The 24,519-nt window shown below is 46.0% G+C and overlaps 1 protein-coding gene across 9 annotated transcripts in view; it reads right to left on the bottom strand.

Annotated features, from left to right (window-relative positions):
• Positions 1–23,246, bottom strand: part of MED12L (mediator complex subunit 12L) — a 344,195-nt gene extending 320,949 nt beyond the window's left edge. For 7 of the 9 annotated variants that reach the window (XM_063620245.1, XM_055250841.2, XM_055250843.2 and 4 more), the window contains exons 1-2: positions 22,974–23,211; positions 21,887–22,114 (exon numbers count right to left, since the gene is read on the bottom strand). In XM_063620245.1, coding sequence (XP_063476315.1) covers positions 21,887–21,985 — 99 coding nt within the window. In that variant the 5' untranslated portion in view covers positions 21,986–22,114; positions 22,974–23,211. Of the gene's footprint in view, positions 1–21,886; positions 22,115–22,973 lie in introns of all 9 variants that reach the window. The other 2 variants (XM_055250839.2, XM_063620247.1) reach the window with 1 other exon arrangement.
• Between the last annotated feature and the right edge of the window lie 1,273 nt (positions 23,247–24,519).

Genomic DNA, 24,519 nt, shown 5'->3' with positions numbered 1-24,519 from the left:
CCCTTTATTCCTTCCTTTAAAATACTACAACCCCCCTCCCACCCACCACCCGCCCCTCACCCCACCCCTACCAACTGAGGCAGCTGTTACAGCAGGATTCGGCTACTGCTCTGCACACATTTCACTCCTGTCCAGCATGCCTACTGGCCCTGGATGAATCTTCCTGAAACAGTTTTCTATTCTGCACTCCCCTATCCAAAAGCATCAGAAGGCTTCCTGCTCTTTTTCCCCTGAGAAGGGAAAAAGCAGCATCTAGCATAACTGTCTACAAACCCTCAATAACATCTCTGGTCTTCTCCCCACTCATCTCTGGCCCCAAATCAAAACACAGTCACCCAGGACTGGCATTCAAAGCCTTAAACAATCAAGCCCAGCATTCCAGTCTTGCTTCCATTCTAAGTGTGCTGCGAGTCACATGGATCTGCGTTTGAATGCATAGCCTTACGTGCAATTGAGACTAAGATAACTGATCTCTGTACCTTGGTGGCTTTGTTTGAAAGGAGACAGGAATAACTCACAGGACTGAGGTTACGTAAGATTAAATGTGCAGAGTTTAGCACAGCGCCTGGTCCATTATTAAGTGCCCTATAAATGGTGGCTATTGTTATTATAGCTGTTTTCTATTTTTATATTTTAACTTTCATTTAATCTATTTTATTATATGCCACCCCACATACACTGTCTTTTCAACCTCTAAGCCTTACATCATGCCATTCCCACCCCCCTGAAATACATTATTATGAAATATTTTATATTTTTCAAGCTACAACTCAAGGCTTGCTCCCCGTCCCTCATTCGATTAACAAATAATTATGCATACAGACTCTGCTAAGTCCAGGGGATTCCATAGTGAGCGAACTGCAAGTGTTATAAATACCCCAAAGTGCCTGCTCAGAAAGCACATAATAGTGGCTTAAACTAGTCTGGGGAGTTAGACAAGAATGCTCTGAAAAGGTGGCCTTTGACCTGAGCTCTGATTGCAAAGTAGGAGTTAACTTCAAGAGGACAGCCTCTTACAGGGGTGAGGTTCTGATATTTTGCATGAAATGATATAATATTAACTCTAAGGAGATCATGAATAGGTGGGGTGTAGATTGTCCAATTCCTAGAGCAACTACTCCGAAAAACAACACAAGTAAGTATAACTAAAAAGCAATTGGTAAACAAAAGTTATTTTTAAAATAGTCTAATAATCCAAAAAAAATAACCTGGGGACACAGAAAACACATAGTAAAATGGCAGACCCAAAGCCAACCATATCAATAAGCATATTAAATGCTAATTAAATATTCATAGACTAAGACTCCAATTAGAAGACTGGAATTGTCAGAATGAGTAAAAAAGTAGAGCCCAACTACAGGCTATACTTTAAATATAAAGACATACTTTAAATATAGAGACAGATAAGTTGATAGTAAATGGATGAAAAAGACATATACCATGCAAACAATAAACATAAAAGAGTTGAAGTAGCTGTATTAATATCAGGTATAGTAGACTTCAAGACAAAAAGTATTATCAGAGACAAAGAGGGACAAGTCATAATGATAAAAAGGTCAATTCATCAGAAAGGCATAACAATCATTGGTGCATGTGTGCACAACAAGAGGAAAGACAGAGGATGGGCATGGATAAAGTCTGCAGGGTTGGGAAAACTAAAGAAAGAATGCTGTCGGGCCGAGCGCGGTGGCTCACGCTTGTAATCCCAGCACTTTGGGAGGCCGAGGCGGGCGGATCACGAGGTCAGGAGATCGAGACCACGGTGAAACCCCGTCTCTACTAAAAAAAAAAATACAAAAAAAAAAATTAGCCGGGCGTGGTGGCGGGCGCCTGTAGTCCCAGCTACTCGGAGAGGCTGAGGCAGGAGAATGGCGTGAACCCGGGAGGCGGAGCTTGCAGTGAGCCGAGATTGCGCCACTGCACTCCAGCCTGGGTGACAGAGCGAGACTCCGTCTCAAAAAAAAAAAAAAAGAAAGAATGCTGTCATAGCAGTAGCAGGAAATGGAATGCAGCTGTAAAAGATAAGAATGAAGCAGTACAGGTTGGGGGAGAGACTATGCAGGGTCTGTGAACCAAGTAAAGAGCTTCTGTCTTTATCATAAGAACAGTAAAGCTTTTAAGCAACAAGGTGACATCAGGCCGGGCATGGTGGCTCATGCCTATAATCCTAGTACTTTGGGAGGCTGAGGCAGGGGGGACTGCTTGAGACCAGGAGTTTCATATTAACCTGCCCAACATGGCGAGACCCTGTCTGTCTCTTAAAAAAAAAAAGAAAGAAAGAAAGAAAGAAAGAAAGAAAGAAAGAAAGAAAGAAAGAAAGAAAAAAAAAAAAAACAGAGGGTGACATTATCCGACCTGAATAGAAGTGCAGTGTGGACAACTGACTGGAGTAGGGTCAGACCAACTGGGAGGCTGAGGGTAAGGGGATTGGGACCAGCTACCAGGCTCTCATGAGAGTTGGAATATCAGATAATAGTAGCTTGGACCAAGATGGTGGTGGTGGAAGTAAAGAGAAGGAAGAAATGGAGGGATATTTAGGAGGGAAACCCAACAGGATTTACGTTGATTTCTTGGATGGAATGACAAAGAGCAAGGTTGTCAAGGATGTCCTAGACTTTTGCGATGGTACATCTCCCCCATGTTGGGGGCTTTTTGCAAAGGAAGGGGAGCAGATCACAAGTTCAGGTATAAACATCGTAAGTTTGAGGCATCAGACACACAGAGAAAATGTTTCCAGTAGGCACTCAGCTATACAGGTCTAGAGAAGTCTAGGCTGGAGTCTTAAAGTCGTGAATTGTCTGCATATGGCTAGTGACTGAAGCCTGGAGATGGCTGGGATCACCTAGAGAGAAGGTCAAGTGAGAAAAGACCAGGACCTAGGACAGACCCTGGGAAAAATCCAGTATTGATTTAATAGCCAGTTAGAGGAGGATAAGCCTTCAAAAAAGACTGAGATGGTGTGGCCAGAGAGGAGAGAAGGAAACTAGGAGTGTTTTACCTCAGAAGCTGAGGGAAGAAACTGCTTCCCAAAGGGTGGGAGCAACAGAATCAAGTGCTGCAGGGAACATGGCCATTCCGGATGACCTGAGAGGGGTGTCTCAGCAGAACGATGAGGGCAGAGCCAGACTGGAAAGAGCAGAGGAAGAAGTGGGAGGTGAGGAAGACAGTGAATACACCGGATGCTTCTGGAAGTCTGGAGAAAAATGAGGAGAGATGCAAAAATGGGGTCTAGGATAGGAGATCTAAGATGTGAGAGCTTGGTGCATGTTTTAATCACACCAGGAAGAAGGCGGTGAAGGAAGCAATTGAAGCTAACAGGAAGAAAGGGACATGGCAGATAAGTTGAAGCTCCTGAGAAAACAGGAGGGGATGACCTGCCAACCCAGGCCCTAGAAGGCAATAGCCAGTACCAGACCAACTCAGGAGGATGTGCAGAGCAGGATCTGGAGAGAGGCCCTGGAGCCACACTGTGATGGGTAGAATTGGGTCCCTCAAAGAGATATATCAAAGTCCTAACCCCTGTACCTGTGCATAGGACACTCTTTGGAAATAGGGTTTCTGCAGATACGACCAAGTTAAGACAGTCATGCTGAATTAGGGTGGGTCCTAATCTGGCATAGCTAATGTCCACATATAGAAGGGATGGACACAGAGGGAAGACAGTAATGTGAAGACAGAGGCAGAGATTGGAGTTAGGCTGCCACAACCAAGGAATACTTGGAGCTAGCAGAAGCTGGATGAGGCAAGGAAGGGTCCTGCACTAGAGGCTTCAGAGGGAGGATGGCCCTGCATATGTTGATTTCAAGCTTGCAGCCTCCAGAACCATGAGAGAATAAATGTCCATTGCTTTAAGCCATCCAGTGTTTGGTACTTCATTACAGCAGCCCTAGGAAATGAAAACATACAGGTAGGGGAGGGCAGGCTCTGCTCTATTCCCCATGGCAAGACTGCCCCGTAAAACCAGGATCCGGGCCATTTAGCAGCAGCACGGGGACCGTTACTGCAGAGTCTACAATGGCCAAGAAAAGCAGCTTCACTAAGGCTCTGGATAAGCAGACATCTCGGCCGCTGACTGCACAGCAATGGGGACTGATTTCTACTTGGAGCTCCTCTACTTGACATGATACTTAATAGCTGTTTGAGAAGTTTTTTAAAGGAAGCTAGGGAAGAATTCCCCATCGCAGCCAAAATATTTACAAGAGAAAGCATTAATACCAGCCTCCTGAAGAGGGCCACAGGTAGGGGCCTGACTTAAGAAAGGCAGAACTTCCCTAAAAGGTCACCTTGTCCTTCTCCTGCCCCAACCCTTCTAACACCAGAGCCACATTTGCATCAAAGCCACATATGAAAGTCAGCTCTTTACATCCACTGTCACCTATACTGCTATTAGCATTCACCCCCATCCAAATCACACCTGCAGGCCATCAGTCACTAACTGTGAGGACCAACAAAACCAAAAGGATATGAGCTCAACACAAAACAGCAAATACTATCTTAACATCTGTACCTAGAGCAGGCAAAAAGAAAAAAATCATGGTAATAATACCACTCCCTCACATTTAAACAGCACATTCATGACCATCCTCATAATAGACAAGTGGCTTAGGCAGGATGTGTCCCATTTTATAGGGTGAGAAACTGAGGCTGAGAGGTGAAAGTAAAATGGATGGTTAGGTGGCCGTATGACAAGCAAGCCCCAAATAGGTCCAATGTATGCTCCAAGACAGTGAAATCTTTGAGGAGAGCACAGTGTGATTCCAACAAACTTAAACTGGAATCCCATATCCCTTTCTCTTCTGCGAAATGTAGATCACCCCACCTACCTCACATGTCTACTGTAAAGGGTAAGTGGAAATCAGTTGTGATACAATCAACACAGTAACTGGCACGCACACTAAGTACTTTAAAAATGGTATCACTATCATTATAATTATGATCTTTTGTATGACCAGCACATATGGCCCAAACTGAGCACATGACTGACTACTCAGTAAATTCAATTTGGATGGAAATGTCCACCATGAATGAAGTGTTGAACACACAGCTCTCAGAAGTGCCAATTTCCCATGACAACCTCCTTCATCCTACCCAGAAGTGTCCTAGTGAGACAGGCAGTTCCTCCTCCCTCATTTAAAAGTGGGAGAGAGCCTCTGATTCCAATTATATCTAAATATACTTAGCATTTACTCCACTCTTATCTAAATAATTGTATCCCATTAATTAATTCATATTCAAATCACATTCAAATGCACATCACCCTCTGATATCAAACACCTGGATGTGGCTCTCAGAAAAAAATCTAGGAAACTGCAGGAGAAAAATACTTGAACTTTTAGATTTACATATTCATAAAGCAAGAAAGAAGACTTAAGGTATTTGCTAGTTTATTCTGCCCAGAATTATATTTAAGACAGCCTCAAAAGATAGTTTTCTCTTTAGATCCCTTATTGCTGAGGTATGCCATATAGTTCTTGCATTGCGACCTTACATAAGAAATTTTTCCTTTAAATCATTTTTCACAGAGTACTTAACAAGCTAGTGTGCTAGGTGATCTGAAGGCAGAGAACACAAACATAAGCCATGGTTTCTGTCCTCTGAAGTCCAGTTAATTGACTTACACTTAGCCATTATGTAGCTCCTTCCTTTTATCCTTCTTTCCCACCTCAATTCCATCTCTGACCCCATGCTCAGCACACATCTGCAGGAAGCCATGTTGTGGGAGACAATAAGAATGATTCCCCAACAAACGTACTGCAAATTCATGAAAAATAACAAGACTGGGTGCAGTGCTTCACATCTATAACCCCAACACTTTGCGAGGCCCAGGCGAGACGATCGCTTGATTGTCCAGGAATTCAAGACCAGCCTGGGCAACATAGTGAGACCTTGTCTCTACAAAAAACAACATAAATAAAAATTAGCCAGGCATGGTCCCAGCTACTTAGGAGGCAAAGGTGGAAGGACTGCTTGAGCCCAGAAGGTAGAGGTTGCAGTGAACATGGTTAACTGCAGAACATCCTTCTTCTTCTTGCTTGGAAAAGAGAGGAAAGAGAATGGAAATGTCTCTTTTTTGCTGTTGGTGGTGGCAATTTTGTTCATTACTTTTAGGCCAATTATTCAGAAACAGAGGAGCTAAACGTATAATTTTGAGTCAAGGAAACAAATTTCCCCTGGTAAACCTCAGAAAAACTAGTCTAAACAGTTAACCTCTGTTAGCACTTCTCAGCCTCCACCCTTTTTATTTTCAGGGGGCTTGCTCATCCTCCATCAAGCTTAGGAAACCTTCCAAGCAAATCTGGTGATTAACTATCACCCAAGCAGCCCACAAGGAGGTCAATAACAGGCGTTAAAGGGGGATTTAAAGCACAGGACAAGCAGTATAAACCAAAGCTACAAGGGCCCTTTTAATAATAAGACCTTCAAGTAAACCAGCTAATGCCAGTTAGAAGTCACAGGGTGGGTGGGAGTCTGAGTATTCATTCCAATTCAGCACCACAGGAATTCAAATGCCTGTCCCATCACTGAAGACTGAGTACAAAACTGTGTCACTCTGAGGTCCTCAAGCAACAGGACCTACTATCCTAGCTGAACAGTGTTCCAAGAAATATAAGCGTTGTCTATTATCCTCTCTTCCTTTCCCTTGGCCAATCTGTCACCAACTGCCAATTCTTCTCCAGTCCTATTTAAAGCCCTGATCAGTCGGGCTCTTTTTACTTCACGCTTTGGTTACTACAGTCGTCTCTCTCCCAGCCTCCCCGACTCCACTCTCTCCCACACTGGATTTATTAGGCATGAGCTAGCGAGATAAATCTAACAGCAGAACCACGTGAGCTCACCACCATCCCCCACCCCTCAACCTGCTGGGGCTCCAGCAGACGCTCCACCACGCCTGATCTGCAGGAAAAACTGCCTCCCTCCTCCTCCTTTCCAGCTTTTTCTTATGAAAGGGTACAGCATGTCCCACCCATTCTGGTCCTGCCTTTCTCAAGACCCTACATCAGCCAGTGTATCCTCCATGTGTCCAGCCCTCTCTTTTCTGAACTCACGCAGCATTCTTAGACTCACTATATAAATAGAGCAGAATGTTTACAGCATGGGCTCAGGGAGTCCAACTCCATCACTATGCCACTCAATGACCCTGGGCAAGTTAAGTACCTCTCTGTGCCTCAGTTTCTTCATTTCTAAGCAAGAGATAATAATGCCCACCTCACAGGTACCATGAGGCTGGCATAAAACCAAACACCTAAAGCACTCAGAACAACCAACACAATAAATAGTGGCTATTATAATGTGATGTGGCACTTTGTACGCTCTACGGAATGCTATTCTTCAATTTTCAAATAAATAAATAAAACTAATGAATTAGTCATTTTAAAAATTGTTTTATGTGGGTAGGTAAACCGACATTAACTTCTAGAGCATTGCTACCACCCTGAGTGTGGTCTGATACTGTCACTGGTCCTCAACATAAAATATGCAAAAACTGAGAGTATTTGAAAACTTTTACAGCAATTTGACATTACCACCACATTCAAGCAGCATTTCATTTTCCTGGTAATTCATTTTTATATTAGTCTACAACAGATTGAAAATTAATTTTTCTAAAAACTGATCCTTCACCACAGTTATTTTGAGAAGCACATTTCCAGAGGAGACAGATAGGAGGCTTCTATTTCTTTTCTACACCCCCATATCACCTAACACAGTGGAAGACACATATCAAGTACTAAGTAAATGAAAATATAATTTCAAAAACATTTCAATTAGTTAATACCTTAAAAAGCAGATTCAAGTGAGTAGTAGAAATGTAAATAGTGTCTCCAATTCATAAAGATTCTTTTTCAAGAGGGAGTTTACATTTAGTCTGAAACTGACCAGAGTAAAAACAACTCTGACCCCAAAAATATTTTCCATACTGTCAAATAACAGCACTGTGTGAAGCTTTATTAAAAAAGAAGATGAAGAACCTAAGCAATGTCAATATTAACCTTCCTTGCAGAACACAGGAGAATGATAAATTATTTAGCACTGCCTCGGCCACAGTTTTGATAGATCCTCCATACCTTTAAGTAAACTAGCACCTTAGCAAAAAATTCCAACAACACTTCAAACAAAATACATTTTTATTAGTTCTTCACTCCTGCCAATGCCTTAAATAGTCCAAATCTCAACCTCATTAGATTATCCATGAATGAAATGGCTGGAAAAGGAAAGCAGCAAATTCTACCAAATTTTAATTGACAAGGAGGCAGTTGCACAGCTGATCTGCAGCACACTGGATGTGGGTTGAAGGCTGAGTTATTCTTACTGAGGGAAATCTTGGCACATTCCAACTGACTCTGGAAATGCCTGTAGAAAATTCAAGGTAAGTGGGGAGCCCGGTGTCAATTCTGTCTCCCCTCCTTTCTAAGAAGAAGAGATTTATAACAAGGTCAAAGCTATCACTTCCCTTGGGTCCTCAATCCCCTGCCTCAGGGCCAGTTCAGCCTTGCTCAGACTGATAAAGGAAAACTAAGAGGAGGCAAATGGAGCTGGAGTCTTGCCGATGTTAACTGTCTCTTTGGGTCACTTAGCATCTGCACCCATAAATCCCTATCAACTGCCCTCCTCAGAGATCCCCTGACAGACTCCAGGAAGTCTATCCCTAGAAAGTTCCATCTCTCCAGGTCATCCAGATCCTCCATCTCTTTGCACACTCTCAACAGGTAATCACACCCATGACTTCAATTATTTATGAATACATCACATTGGAAGCATTCAGAAATGAACTCATTCTCTCCTCCCCTCCCTCACCCACCCCACCCTTGGAAAACAGTTAAATTACTTCGTTCCCTATGGCATGTTAGTTTATGGGCCACCATTGATCTACCTACCCAACAGTCTAAACAAGTAGTTTTCCAAGTCCAATATCTCTGGAGCTCTCGAGAACATTTTAACTATTTGTCTGTGAAAGGCCAGATTTTCTGCATGCTCTTCAACCCAAACAATGTCTCAAAACAGATTGAATGCAGAACTAAATACAAAAGTCTAGACATTAAAGAGATATGCAAAAATGTAAAATAATACTACTCTTTTTTCACTATTTTTTGTTTGGGGGAAAAGTTATTTTCCATTAAAAAACACAGTTTAACATGAAATTGGTTGACTATGATTTTTTAATGAATATATATTTAAATTTCTCAGTTTTAATTTCTAACACAGTAATTATTGAGAGATGTAACCTACATAAATAAAAGCTTAATAGATCCTCAATGTTTAAGACTCCCAAGAGCAGAAAGTTTGGAAACCACTGGCTTAAGCTAAAAGTGTTGGTAAATTCTTGTGCTCCTTCCTCTTACTTCACATATCCACCTTATTGATTCTGCCATCCAAATAACATTTCTCATAAATTCACCCCTTGATATGGTTTGGCTGTTTCCCCACCCAAATCTCATCTTGAATTGTAGTTCCCATAATCCCCACCTGTTATGGGAGGGATCTGGTGGGAGATAAATGAATCATGGGTGCAGTTTCCCCCATATCTTTCTCTTGGTAGTAAGTCTCATGAGAGCTGATGGTTTTATAAGGGGTTTTCCCTTTCACTTGGCTCTCATTCTCTCTTGCCTGCCACCATGTAAGACATGTCTTTCACCTTCCACCATGATTGTGAGGCCTCCCCAGCCACATGGAACTGTGAGTCCATTAAACCTCTTTTTCTTTATAAATTACCCAGTTTCAGGTATGTCTTTTTATCAGCAGTGTGAAAATGGGCTAACACACCCCTCCTTTCTTCCTGAGCTTCCCAATCCCACAGACCAAAAAACTCCCCTAGAAGCTATTCACATCAAATCCCACAACCTGTTAATGTGACCTCATTTGGAAAAGGGTCCTTGCAGATGTAATTAAGGATGAGATCATCATAGATTATCTGGGTGGGCCCTAAATCCAATGACAAGTGTCCTTATAAGAGACACCCAGAGGAAGACCATGTAAAGTGGAGAAGACCATGTAAAGATGGAGGCAAAAATTAGTGATGTGTGGACACAAGTCAAAGAAGCCCACGAACACCTGGAGCCACCACAGGCTGAAGGAGGCAAGGAAGGAGTCTCCTCCTAGAGCCTTCAGAGGGAATGTGGCCCTGCCAACACCCAGATTTCAGATTTCTGGCCTCTAGAACTGTGAGGGAATGAGTGAATGTTGGTTTAAGCCACCCAGTTTGTAGTCATTTGTTATGGCAGCCGCAGGAAACCAATCACCCACTTCCAGTTCTGAATGTCAGGGACCACCTAGCTAGGCAATCCTTCTGCCTCAATATGACCCTCAGAGGCACTGTCCCTTGAAACTGCAACCTTCAATCATCTTAAATCTCATTCCCTTATCACCCTTGAACGGTGGCTGGCTTCCTCCACCATAATATCCAAAAGCCTCCACAAAGATCCCCATGACTGTGTCCCACCTTTCTTTCCCACACCAACCCAGCTCTCCCCTGAATGCCCCGCACCATGCGGCAGGCCCACAGCCCAAGGCATACCCACATCATTTTGTCCTGCAACCCTTTGCATGTGCTGCTCCTTCGTCCTGGAATTAATCTTCTTCCCTGTCCTCAACCCCATCCACTCCTACACACCCTCCGAGTTCCAGATTCAAAAGTCTCTTTCTCTATCCACAGCACTTTGTACCTTCCTCTTAAAGAATATCTGAAACATTCTGCTCCTCATTTACAGGTCCATCACTCCCTCTAGACGACAGTTTCTCAACCCTGGAACTACTGATAGCAGCGGCCAATTAAGTCTTTGGTGTAGGGGGTTGTTTGGTGCATTGGTGAACATTAGCAGCATCCCTGGCTTCTACACACTATATGCAAGTACCAAGACACACACCCAGTTGTGGCAACCCAAAATGTCTCCAGACACTGCCAACATCCTGAGGAGAGAGAAAGAAAACGCACTGTCGCCCCTCGCCAGTTGAAATCCACTGCTCTAGACTGAAGGCCTGGGGCACCAGGACTGTATCTAATGCTCTTAGCATTTGTGGATTCTCATATGCATTCATAAAAGAAAGTTTTGAGTTCTAGGTGTAGGCCAGGCACTGTGTTGGAAGTCCGTGACACAGTAGGAAATACAAGTCTGTGGCCCTGTCCTCATAGCACCATAGCTGGCAAAGAGCCTACAAGGTGCTCAGTCATTTTTTGAATGACTGAATTTGTTTGGCATGCATATGTTATAGTAAGATTTTGTGCAAAACAAGGAAAATAAAATCCAATGGCTAATATTTTTCTCCTCTTCTCAGGGTAACGGCATTGTACAACTAAGAAAGATCCATTTATATAGAATGTCATGTACGTATTGCTTCCAGGAACTGGGCAACTGGTACCACTTGTGTGCATCTCTCTCAAGAGAGCTGCCCATAAATAAGGGGGTATCTCAACCAAGAAAGTGAAACTAGATAGAAATGACCTCCAGCACACACACAGCCCACAAATGCCAATGCCAGGGCTATCCCCAGAAGCTGCAGATAGGTCTGGGAACCTTCCATCAAAAAATATAATGACAAAAATGCATGAGCTTCTGAAGTATTCTCCCCTGCCCAGGAAACACCACACAAGATCTGGCGAGCTCTGAGAGGATCAAGTGGTGAGCTGAAGAGTTCCCAGCTCTCACAGAGGCACCGGGTGCCCTAAATTGCAGAGTGATTCTCATTTCCAGGGCAACGTGAGGGTGTTTACCAGAAGGGGAGGCTGTTTACAGACAGGCCAAGTAAAGTTGCAAGAACAAATCAGGGCACACAAGTGCTTGGCCCAGATCTGCTTTGACAAGCCACTTTAACCTGCCTGGGACTCAATTTCCTTTTGTACTGAATGAGACAGTTAGAACAATCCACCTCAAAGTTCCCTTCTAGCTATAAACATGCATGGCTTCCGCCCAAAAATAGCAGACCTACAGAATCTCCCTCTCTAAGCAAAACAGAACAGGGTTCTTCCTCCCTTCCCACCAAAATGCTTTCTGCCAGCAACAGAAATAAATAAAGGAGGCCGCTATTCAGCTCCCCCTCCATTTCTGATAGGACCAGGTCAGAATGCACTGCCTAATGGACAAGACACCACTGCTCTTTGTCTCTTGCCATATATTCCTCATGAAGCCAAAGAGCAGGAGAGTTCCTGGAATGTGTAATCCCTGAGGAAAAAAAAGGGAGTGAGCGTGGGGGGGGGTGGCCCTCATGCTGCAATTATTCAAGGATACCAAAATATAAACAGAAAGTATCTTGACAACATTACATGGCTACAAGAAATTGACATATGGTCCAACTGTGGCTTAAACCATGAGGATAGCTATGCATTGTTTATTTAACAAGAAGTCCAAGGAGAAGTGGTCCCAAGGTCAGTTTAGCAGCCTAGCAATTTCATAAAGCCACTCAACTGACTCCTCATGTTGTCTTTTCTCCACAGGCTTGTTGCCACAAGGCCATAAGATGGTTGCCCCAGCTCCAGCTATCATGTTCTTTTATTACCTTTCCAAAGGCAGAAAACTAAGGAGACTTCAGGTCATCAGGAGATGCCATTCTCCTCCTGTGCCTGTACTTTTATCAGACAGGAAACAAATATTTTCCAGGAGTCTAGATTTTCATTAAATTTCTTGGGCGAGAGTTAAGTTATATGCTTATCTCAACATGCAAAGGAAACTAGGAAAGTGATAATCTGGCTTTCTTTTGAGATCGGCTCTCACTATGTTGCCCAGGCTACTATTGAACTCCTAGGCTCAAGTGATTCTCCCACCTCAGTCCCCAGAGTAGCTGGGATTACAGGCATGCACCACTGAGCCCTGCTAGGATCTGGCTTTAAAAAAAAAAGAAAAAAAAAGTTTTCAGTGAGAAGCAGGCAAGGGAAAAGCAGGATAATAATGATGGTGAAGTAGCCAACAAAGTGTCTGCCATCTATAACTACACCCGGTGGTATGCAGGTAAATGTTAACCAGCTTAGAATGAAAGAAAGTCAGCCGGGCACAGTGGCTCACCTGAGGTCAGGAGTTCAAGACCAACTTGGCCAACATGGCGAAAGTCCATCTTGACTAAAAATACAAAAATTAGCTGGGCATGGTGGCGTGCGCTTGTAATCCCAGTTACTCGGGAGGCTGAGGCAGGAGAATAGCTTGAAACTGGGAGGCAGAGGTTGCAGTGAGCCAAGATGGTGCCACTGCACTCCAGCCTGGGTGACAGAGCAAGACTACGTCTCTAATTTAAAAGAAAAAAAAATGAAATTAAGTTCTCATTTGTAGTATTTGCCAATTTCCTTGGTATAAATACTACTACTATTGAATTGTATGGCCAATTTCAAGCTACCAACATGGTATCAACCATTTCATGAAATTCCTAAAATTTTAACAATCAGCTGGTATAAACCTGCTCCTCCAGGTCACTGAATTTATACCTTACATTTGATTAAAAAGTTAAGTTTACAACGCTGCTTCACATTTAAAATGCTCTATATATCAGATATTATTCTCTGCAGCTTATAGGTGAGGAAAATGGCCAAATTGCCCGATATTACACAGTTCAAGTTGCAGAGCTGGAATGATCACCTAACAGTCCTAACTCCAGCCCTATCCAGCTGTTGGCAGATCACAGGTACATAAATGTCTCTTTCTATACTCTATGAGATCCCTCTACCTAGGCACCACCTAAAGGGGCTCTAGGTTGGCTTGGAACTAACAGAAACCCATTTCTCTAAATCAGTCAAGGTTATTTAATAATTATTCTTTAACGTACTTCCTCCAATGACAAAAGTAGTACATATCTATTGTTACAGCTTAGAATACAAATTAGTACAAAGAAGAAAATAAAAATCATCCTTAATCGGCCGGGCGCGGTGGCTCACGCTTGTAATCCCAGCACTTTGGGAGGCCGAGGCGGGCGGATCATGAGGTCAGGAGATCGAGACCACGGTGAAACCCCGTCTCTACTAAAAATACAAAAAATTAGCCGGGCGCGGTGGCGGGCGCCTGTAGTCCCAGCTACTCGGAGAGGCTGAGGCAGGAGAATGGCGTGAACCCGGGAGGCGGAGCTTGCAGTGAGCCGAGATCGCGCCACTGCACTCCAGCCTGGGCGACAGAGCGAGACTCCGTCTCAAAAAAAAAAAAAAAAATCATCCTTAATCTTATCCCCCAGAGATAACTGGTTGCATGTGAGTGGTAATCCTTCTAGATTGTGTATATATATTTTTAAGTCAAAATTAAGCTACTGTATAACTTAATGACATTGTTCTTTACATATACATACACATTTTCTAAGAGAAAGAGAACTGTATCATGAACTCCCTTGTCACTGTCACCCAGCTTTAGAAATTATCTAAAGGTAATTAAAAGTCCAAGTGTTTCCATGCTCCCTTTTTGGGGAGGAATATAGGTAGAGGGTCCCCTCTACATTTCCCTTGGATTTCTTCCCTCCACCTGGTTTTTCTCAGATTCTGAAGTCAGCTTTTCTCCAAGCTAAGTCAATCACCCCTTCGTTCACTGCTCAAGAGACTTGACATTTTAACATCTTTCATCATGTTCATTCTTGTGGATCCTTCCAACTTCTCAAATTCCTGCCTAGTCTAGAAGCCCTGAGAATGGTGTTCCCAGAACCTCATCGGAGAACAGCTTCAGAAGAAATACATCACAATTCTTGTAGTTTGCAAGTTTCACTTACTCTATGCTTCTACTTCTGGTTTTCTTTTTTCTTTAACTCACTACTACACTAACAAGGAGCTTTGTCTTTACACACTGGTGCATATATGCATGTGCACACATACACGTGCACACACCTGCAGGTGGCACTATTAACTGGTTCTGCTAGAATCTTTCAACTCTGTGCATCCTCATCCTCTCCTACCTCATGCTCACCCAGTGCAGTTTACTTTCCAGATCTCATTGTGTGGTCCTCCAACCTCCTAAAGGATCACATTTCATCTCTTCAGGTGCTAGTCCAGGGGAAATATCTGACAGGCTAAAGGAGAGCGGTTGTACCCGACAGCCTTACAGGGGTCCCCAAAGAGCAAAACTGAGAACCCAGAGACACAGTCAAAGAAAATCCCACAACCCTGACAAGTTCAAAGAATGGCTTCATGGAACAAGGCCTGCTCGCTTATACCCCAGTTTAGCCAAGTGCATGCAGAAGGGAGATATAGCTATTTCAAAACGAAGGCATAAAACTCCCCTCTACTATAAACTGTGTACAGCAACAGAAAACAAGCCTATGCTGGGAACCACGGTTATTAGAACTTCAAGGAGGAAAGTAACTAAACTCATTTGCACTGTTTAGTACCAAAAGGTACTATACTTTGAGTAGCATTTATTATCCAAAAGATTCTAATACCTCAAATCAAGGGCAGCAGGTAGGAATAAGGGGGAGCCCAGGTCACAATGCTCTCTACAGATAAGGACAGCAAACTAAAGCAAAGGTTTTCAAGCTTGACATGTTTCGGAATCACCTAGAAAGCTTGTTTAAAATGCAAATTTCTGAGCTTCCTTCCCAGAATTGTGACTCAGCATGTCTGGGGTAGAGGTGGGCCACTTTATCTGCATTTTTTAAGAGACAGGGTATCACTCTGTAGCCCAAGCTGGAGTGCAATGGCAAGATCACAGCTCACTGCAGCCTTGACCTCCTGGGCTCAAGTGATCCTCTCACCTTGACCTCCCTAGTAGTTGGGACCACAGGTGTGCACCACCAAACCTGGCTTTCTGAATTTTTTGTAGAGATGAGGGGTCTCACTATGTTGCCCAGGCTGCCCTCAAATTTCTAGTTTCAAGCGATCCTCCAGCCTTGGTCTCCCAAAGTATATACGTCCTTTTTTAACAAGCATCTTTCACATTCGGCTGCAGAGGCTGGCAGACCCTGAAAAATGACAACCAGCTGAGTTCCTCCTCCCTGGCCATAGAGTTTGGGTAGCAAACTGTGAGAAGCTGAAAACAGCAGGACCTCCCAACCAGTGCTTCCTACACTGCTCCTCTCCTAAGAGTCACCTGAGGCATGAGTTAAACACAAACATCAGTCCCTCCCTGAACACTGGGATTCTGGGAGGTCTGCAGCAGCGCCTTGGGGCCAGCCAATTAGTCTCAGGTGAGGAGCTGTCTGAAATCAAATATCTCCCTTGCCTCCTCTTTTGGTCCCCCAAGTCAACTGGTCAATCTGTCCTTTCTTCCCAGAAAACTTTATCAACATCCTCCCCTTTTGAAGAAACAAACTTTCTACCTCCCGCACTCCACTTCCCCAGCTGCCTCTAAATCAGGCATTTATGTGTTTAAGAGTTTTCGATGCTAACAAGAAAACTAACAGGAGTTACCAAAATAAACCAAGCATTGAGACAGTTAAATGTTATAAATACTCACAATTGCTCATTAATAGTTCTTCTGCATTTATTAATTTCTTCATGAAGTATTTACTGAGCACCTGGTCTACTCCCAGGCACTAGGCTGTTCACAGATGTGAACACCACAGACAAGCCTCTGCTCTCATGCAGCTTACATTCCAGCTGGAAGGCAGGCCATGGAGAGAATAGCATCCTAATAATTGCACTTCAGACAGTGACAAGCGCTACAAAACATATTAACGCAGGGAAATGAACTCGCAAGGATGAGGGAAGACAGGCTGCAAGGAAGGCCTCCCTGTGGGGGAGTTTCTGAGCTAAGAACCAAATGACAGGAAACAAAACTGCTGCAGGGAGCAAGGGACAGGAACCTATACACAAGGAAGCTAGGCCTGTTGGAAGGAGAGAGGCAGCCTGTGGTCCCACCACACAGCAAGTTGGAAGGGGTGACTCAAAGCCCAGATCTTGAAAGGCAGGATCTTGTGGCTGTTATAGTAAGTACAACAGGAGACCCCCAGCATCCTTTAATAAGGGATCAGCTAATAGTGGCTGACCTGTGTTGAGTGCTGCCTGTGTGACAGGCACGATTCTACACACTTTGCATGCACTAGCTCATTTTCTCTTCCCAGCAACCCTATGAAGTTGGAAGAAATACAAACCTCACTCCATGGTTGAGGAAGCTGAGTCAAACAGACAGTAAGTGGGGTAGCCAGAACTCAAAGCCAGACTGTTTGGCTGCAGGCAATGACTGTAGAGGTGAACAAGGGCCACACTGGTAGGGCCTTGAAGGCCAAGGTAAAGGGTTTGCATTTTATTTCAAGTGTAATGGAAAAAGCCACTGGAGGGGGACTGAGACTTCCTGGTCCATTCCCTTAGATCTGAACTAAGAGAGGGCACAAATTCTGGGACAAGAACACCAAATCTTGGCTGAGTTGGCTGTTAAACAAAACTACTGCGACTTCAGCCATACACAGAAGTCTAATCCAGCCCTGCTTGTATCAAGCAGAATGCTCTAGCCCCTGCAGAACTGGATGTCTTCCCTTTAGGTCAGGGTTCTCGAAGTGGGGCCCTAGACCAGCACCATCAGATCAACTGGGATCTTGTCACCAGTGCAATTTCTGAGGCCTGACCTCAGACCTACTGAATCTTAGAGACTCAGCAATCTGTTTTAACCAGCCCTCAGGATAATCTGAATGTCCTCTGAGGTTGAAGAACCACCACTCTGGGATATCCGCATGCAGACACCACCATCACCACCAGCTCTCCTAAGTCATGCTGTGTATATCTTCGGGCAGCCCCTGCACTGCACACCAGGCCATTCTTCCTGTAGGTCCCTGCTGGTGGGGCTCCACAGCTCCTGATTCCCGGAAATCTCATTACTGCCCCAACCCATTTTTCTAACGAATTTGATTTTCTGCACATATTTACTCTTCAAATGTTTCCGCCTCTTTTTTTGTTGTTTTTTGTTTTTGTTGTTGTTGTTTTGTTTTTGAGACGCAGTCTTGCTCTGTCCCCCAGGCTGGAGTGCAATGGCACAATCTCGGCTCACTGCAACCTCTGCCTCCCGGGTTCAAGCGATTCTCCTGCCTCAGCCTCCGAAGCAGCTGGGATTACAGGCGCCCACCACCATGCCCAACTAATTTTTTTATTTTTTAGTAGAGACGGGGTTTCACCATGTTGTTCAGGCTGGTCTCTAACTCCTGACCTCAGGTGATCCACCCGCCTCAGCCTCCCAAAGTACTGGGATTACAGGCATGAGCCACCACGCCTGGCCCTGTTTCAGTCTCTTTTGTCCCAGAGTAAACCTCCTCTTCCTTCTTACTTCTGGAGCTTTATTTTAGTTTCAGCCTTAACCTAGGCTCCAAAGCAGATAGATTCAGCTTTAACCTTGACTTTCCCCAACACCCCTCAGTCACCAGATTTCCCTTTTTAACTTATTCATCCCACATTTATTCATGTTCCAATAAACATTTGTGCCCTCAGCCTTCTAGGAACTAACTGTGCAGGTGCCAGTTACTTCTGCCATACCAAAACAGACCTCATCCATGCCCTCATGAAACTGACCTATTAGGGAGAGATGGCAAGATGCAAATAAGTATATAATTGTAAATGATATCTCAGAAAAGCCTGAGACTTGAATGATGAAGGGGCAGGCATGACAGTAGTTCATGACAGCAAACATATAGGGGCTGAATCTATGACAGATTCTGTTCTAAGTGCTTTTTACATATATTATCCAGGTAATCTTCCAACAGCCCTATGGGTTAAGTAGTATTATCACTCTCACTCTATATGGAAGGAAAATGAAGTATAGGGAGAATAAGGGGCACGTAAACAGGACAGCCAGGGTCCCAACCCAAGCAGACTGGCTCCAGAGCCTACCTTTCTAACCACAGGCTAAGGTGAGAAGAGCTGAGTGGAATGCTGAGTGTGAGGGAGTGGCTAGACAGGTGTCCAGGCAGAAAGACCAGGACAGAATATGCAGGAGCCCTGGGGCAGAGAAGTCACCCTGAAGCCAGAAGGGAGACCAAGCATACTGGTGAAACTGGGGAGCATCTGGTGGATTGGAAATATATTTTGGAACTGAACAGGATGTGCGATGGATGTAGAGACGCTGATGGATGAATGGGGTATAAGCAAGGAGGAGGTCTCAAGGATGACTGCCAGTTTTCTGATTCCCTGCTTTAAATGCTTGAGGACAGGAGGCAGGAGAATCGCTTGAACCCAGGAGGCAGAGGTTGCAGTGAGCCGAGATTGTGCCATTGCACTCCAGCCTGGGGGACAGAGCAAGACTGCGTCTCAAAAACAAAACAAAAACAACAAAAACAAAAAACAACAAAAATACTTTGCAGGAAGCAAAGTATTATAACACAATATATAATGAAGTCCTATAGGATGCTGATGCACAGCAAGCTCTCAAATAAATACAACCAAGCCATCAAGCAGGTTAAAGCTTCCATATTCCGCCCCCCACCCCCATACTTCTCCACATGGGTCTTGGTTCAAAGGTTCCACCCTATCTGCTGGGAGCCCTTTTCTGAAATATATTACCACTGGTTAACAACAACAATAAAAATTACATTTATGATGACAAGAATAACTTCTACCAGGAGGAGGGCTTTTCTCACACAAATGTTGGTCTGAAATTTTTTCTGAAGCGCACAATCAAACTAATTTACAAATGAGAGGCTATGCAACTTGCCCAAGGCCACACAATTGCAAAAAAAAAAAAGCTAAATCCAGGTCGGCCCAACTTGGAAGCCCAAACTTCCTCCATTAAATCAGCATTTTCCACCACACATATCTCCAATGAAACACAACTGTTGTTTTCGATACACAGATGAACTTTTAAAGTGTTAATAGTAATGGTCTCATTTTATTATGTATAATCACATACGTGTGTGCATGTAATATCAAATAGATTAAAAATAGTATGTAAACATGATTTGATATAAATTTTATATATATATATTTCAATAAATCCATGACTCCACGTGTAGTACTGCCCAGGAAAGACAAAGTTTCTTAAAAATTAGTTTAAAGAAAACTTCAGAATAAAAGTACAGGTGGTACAGGGGTAGGGTAGAAATCTTGAGGGAAGTAGGACATAAATAACTAAAGCTTAGGAAACTCTACTTACCAACCACCCAAGAACAGCCAAGCACCTGTTCCATATTGTACCCAAATTTGGCTACAGCCACACATAACTCTGGCTGCCTTGGGGGAAAGGGGATAACATCAGAAGATAATTTAGCATAAATCATCCTCAAAGCAGTATTAGTTTTGACATAAATACTGGTTTGGTGGTACAACTCCTCTGCTTATTCACCTATACACTTTGGTTAAACGAGTCAAGCTTTCCCAGGCCTGTTTCACTTAGTCAAAAGGAAGTTATAGAAAGTAGTCCCTAAGGTCGCTTCCAGTTTTAGAACTCCATAAAATGTTGTGAGACCCTGAAATCCAAAATTACTCTTTCCAGAATCAGAGGCCCCAATCCTGAAATGAGCATTGGCCTGAAGAACAAATGCTAAATAAGCCCACACAGTACCCCAAGCCATCATGCCATCAATTATGCTGCCCTCTGGAAAGACACAGTAAGACATTAATTACAAGATGATAAAGTTCAACCAACGAAATGTCCCTGTCCCTATCAAAACTTTAAGAATTTCCCCCCAATAATTTTTAAGCTATTAACTGTACACTTGATCCTCAGCTTCTCTATTATTTCCAGTCCTTAACCATTAACTTCATTCTAAGTTGGGTAACGGGTAGGGAAAAAAATCTGGGAAATCTTCTCAAATCTCTACCATCCTGTAAAGCTGGTGCTGGAAACCACCTGTAAAACCTTCCCAGCTTTCATTGATGCTAGAGCATATTTAGTGTGCTAAACCTCTAAAAGGAGTTGCTGTTCCTTACTTCTCAGACACTTTATAAGCAAGACAGTTTAGCCAGAGCAAGCACTTACTCTCCTAATGAAAGATACGTTTATCAAAAGGAAAGTCTTAACGACCCCTCCTTGCCTGGTTAACAAAGCCCTTTCTGTGCTATCAGTGGGCCCACGAACTTTTAATGGAAGGTTTTTAGATTCTCAGCAAGGTTAAGTTTTGAAATGTGGTCAGTTCGTGTTTAGCTCAACAGAAGATGGGTGGACTGCAGCTGGCAAACTCAGAAAGCACTGCTGGGTAGCAGGTGATCAAAAAAAAAAAAAAGAGGCAAGTCCCTGGGCAAATGGTGTAGCCAAAGGTGATCATTATAACTAGAGACTTGTTACATAATTACTTGTTAACTCCTGACAAACAGATACACAGCTACAAAATGCCATGGTTATCCTAGCCATTGAAGCTCGTGTAGCTGGTGCCAGAGTCAAGGTGTCTCCAATTAATCTCATTCAAAGAAATAAGCAATCCTGGGAACTATTCCCTCCCAAGGTAACTCGCCTGCTTTTACATATACAAAACAGCCTCTAGCAATTAAGCCCATTGCCTCTAGAGACGATAATCAGTGTTTCTCCTTAATTTTAATTTTTAAAGGGCAGAAGGGTTACAGAGGTATATTCAGAGAGCTAAATATTTATCACTTCGATAAAAACGACTTCCATTCCAAACGGGAAAATTTGAAAAGCTTCCCCCGACCTTCGTCCCTGGCCAGCAAACGCAAAACGCAAGACCTCAGTGTAGGATGCACTGCATTCCAACATTTTTCAAAAAGTTTACGACGATTTACCGAAGCGGCAAGAAGAAAAATAAAGCAAGCAGAAGCGGGTGAGAGCGAGCACGGTTTCGGCAGGGAAGAAGCCCGAGAAGCGCCCGGCGGCGCCGTGCAAGGCCCGGCAACGGGAAAGCGACCGGCACACGGAGAGCGAGCGCCCCAGTGGAGCGCGGGGACTGACAGCCGCTCGGTCTCCGCAGCCGGGGGGTCGCCCAGCACCCCCAGCCTGGCCCCCGCCTCTAATCCCCCTCCCCGACCTCTTCCCCCGCAGCGCCGGCGATGCCCGCTGGGCCAACTTGGCCCCGGGTCAGTGCTGCAGAGCGCGGCCCCGGTTGCCGGGGAGGCCGCCGGCGCCCTTACCTCCTTCTGCTTGGGGTCCTGTGGGTAGACGTCGGGCGGCCCGAGCCTGGGGCGCTTCAGCGGTCTCTGCTCATAGCTGAGAAGCCCGAAGGCGGCCATGATCTCTCATGTTAACCGGCGAAATGAATGAGAGTTGGAGCTGGAGCAGCCGCCTCTGAGCACCAGGGAGCAGCACTTTGCAGACAGACTCCCTCTCTCCCCCTCCTCGCTCGCTCGCTCGCTGTGGCGCTGCAGGCAGGAGGAATAAAGCAGGTTGGATGCTGCCGCTGCCCGGCAGCAGACACGCACTGATGGGGACAGCCTTCGGCGAGTACTCGGCTGCGCTCGAGCCCCGGGACGCACAGCTCCGGTGGCGACAGCGGAGGGGCTAGAGGTCGGCCAGGGTCCTCCGCGGCGCCTGCCTCCTCTGCTACCCCCCACCTTGTCCCCAGGGGGAGGAGCAGCTGATGGGAACGTGTGACTTTTTTCACCAATGGACCCAAACCCACCCCAGCTGGGCGCAGGATGGGGGTGGGGGTGGGGCACTGGAAAAAAAAAAAAAACTTTTCTTGGCGCCTAGGCTGGTGGCTCAAGTGCTCGCCCAAGGCGAGGGTGGCCCTCCCCTCCCGGGAAGTAGCTGTGGAGCGGACCGCCCCCGCCTCTCTTCCCCGGCAGGGACCCTTCCCCCGCCGCCACGCGCCCCGCAGACCCCGCCACCTGGGCGCGGACCCGGCCGGTGCAGGCGGAGAGAAGTCTGGAGGGGGCGCGAGACGCAGGGATGCGGCCGGTGGGAAGCGGCCGGTGCCTCCTAGACGCCCGCCAGGCTCCAGTGGCGCATCCGCAGCTACGGTCCCCTCGGCGGCTCCGGGCAGGCGCCGAGGCGCGCTGCTGGCGGTCGCGGCGGCTGGAGGGGGGCCGTGCTCACGGTGGCGCGGGGCCGACTTAACCCTTTACAGTCCCTCCAGGGGCTGGGGAAGGGGGTGAGGAGCGATGGCTGTGAGCGCCGACGGGGGCAGCCAGCCCGCAGGCGTCTCGGGCTCCTCCAGCCCGCCGCCTCCCCCCGGCCCCAGCTCCTCTTCCCTTCCGCCCCCAACCCCCAACACTTTACCTGTTGGTCCGCGGCTAGCGGGCTGGGGCTGGCGGCGGCGGGGTCACTCCGGCCGCCGCAGCCTCCATCATTCGGGTTGGGATAGGGGAATTGGATTTGATTTTATTTGTGCGGTATCTGCCTCGCCCGGACGAGCTCCGGGAACGCCGCGAAGTTTGCCACTGTCTGGGGGCGGCGAGCGACGCCGGCTCGCCGCCGGCGTTCTCGCCCCCACGGCCCGGGAGCGCGAGCTTCCGAGTTGGCGGACGGCGGCGCGGCGTCCGCACTGAGCATGCCCAGCACGGCGGCCGGACCGCGGAGGAGTTGGCTGAGAGCGCGGTGAGCGCGCTCCAATCCGCCTCTCCGGGTTTTCGCAGCCGCAGAGCGCACAGCCCGCGGGCCCCGGCGCCGAAGCTGGCCCTGGGGTGAACCTGGGCGAGGGAGGGAGCGCCCTCCGGAGCCCTGCTCCAGGCCCCCCGCTGCGCCCTCCGCCTCGACCTCCCCAGAGGTCGCGGTCCCCGTGGCCTGGGCCGAAACCCTCACCTGCGCCGGGAGCGTGGAAGGGGCAGGGGGGTGATCTTCCAGGGCAGACTTTGGTCATCCAACCCGCCCTCGCTCCTCGCTTCGGGGCGCGAGCACCAAGATGCTGGGCCACCTGGCGCGAGCTCTGCGAGACCGGAGCCGCGGAGGCGGGCTCGGCCTGTCCTGAGGGACCCCGCGGGAGGCGTGCCCGGGAGAATGCGCCCGCACTTGGCCAAGAATGATGGCTGCCATTTATGGAGCCTTCGCTACGTGCCAGGATCTTGATAGAATCTCTGGTCCTTACAACCTTCCACGGTCTTACCCTTTTTATGGATGGAGAAATTGAGCCAACTCAGAGAGGACCACTGACTTGCCGAAAGCCACGAATCTAGTCGGAATTTGAACCCACCACTGTTTCTAAGTTTCTGACCTATTCTCCCTGACTTGGACTTGGAGGGACTGGGTTCCTAACCTGCCCTTGCCAAATGGAGTCACGTTCTCCACAACTTCAGGCATTCTGGGCCTTCCCTCTCTGTAAGGTGGTACAGGCAGATTCTAACCGGAAGCCTTTGATACATAGTAGGTGCTCTGGAAATGTTGGTTGAATCTGAACACCAACTTTGAGGTTTGTTGACATTTAAGCAAAGGGGGAAGAAGAAGGAGATAAATAAAGTGAAGGTAATGTGGTAGAGGCTAGTTCCTCACTCCTGATCCTGACCTGTGAGCACCTCCAAACCCAGTTTGAGGCTGAGTCAGGTGTTTAGCTTTTGGCTTCCTTAATCTGAACAATTAATTCTAGAGAACATTTACCTAACTTCACTGGAGGGCATTTCCTGACCACCTTCCCCATCTTGCCCCAGGGTCTTCTCTTCCACTAATATCCTGGGATTAATTTCATGGCTGGACTTGCCCTTGTGATATAGTCATCTATCAAATCTAGCTCCCTTGTTTGAAAGAAAGGACAGTTTTTTTTGTTTGTTTTCTTTGTTTGTTTGTTTGTTTGTGTTTTGAGACAGAACCTCGCTCTGTCGCCCAGGCTGGAGTG

Source organism: Symphalangus syndactylus, chromosome 17 (assembly GCF_028878055.3).
Source record: "Symphalangus syndactylus isolate Jambi chromosome 17, NHGRI_mSymSyn1-v2.1_pri, whole genome shotgun sequence".
Taxonomy (NCBI): Eukaryota; Metazoa; Chordata; class Mammalia; order Primates; family Hylobatidae; genus Symphalangus; species Symphalangus syndactylus.
The sequence above is the reverse complement of the archived record's forward strand: the minus strand, read 5'-3'. Positions and strand labels throughout refer to the sequence as shown.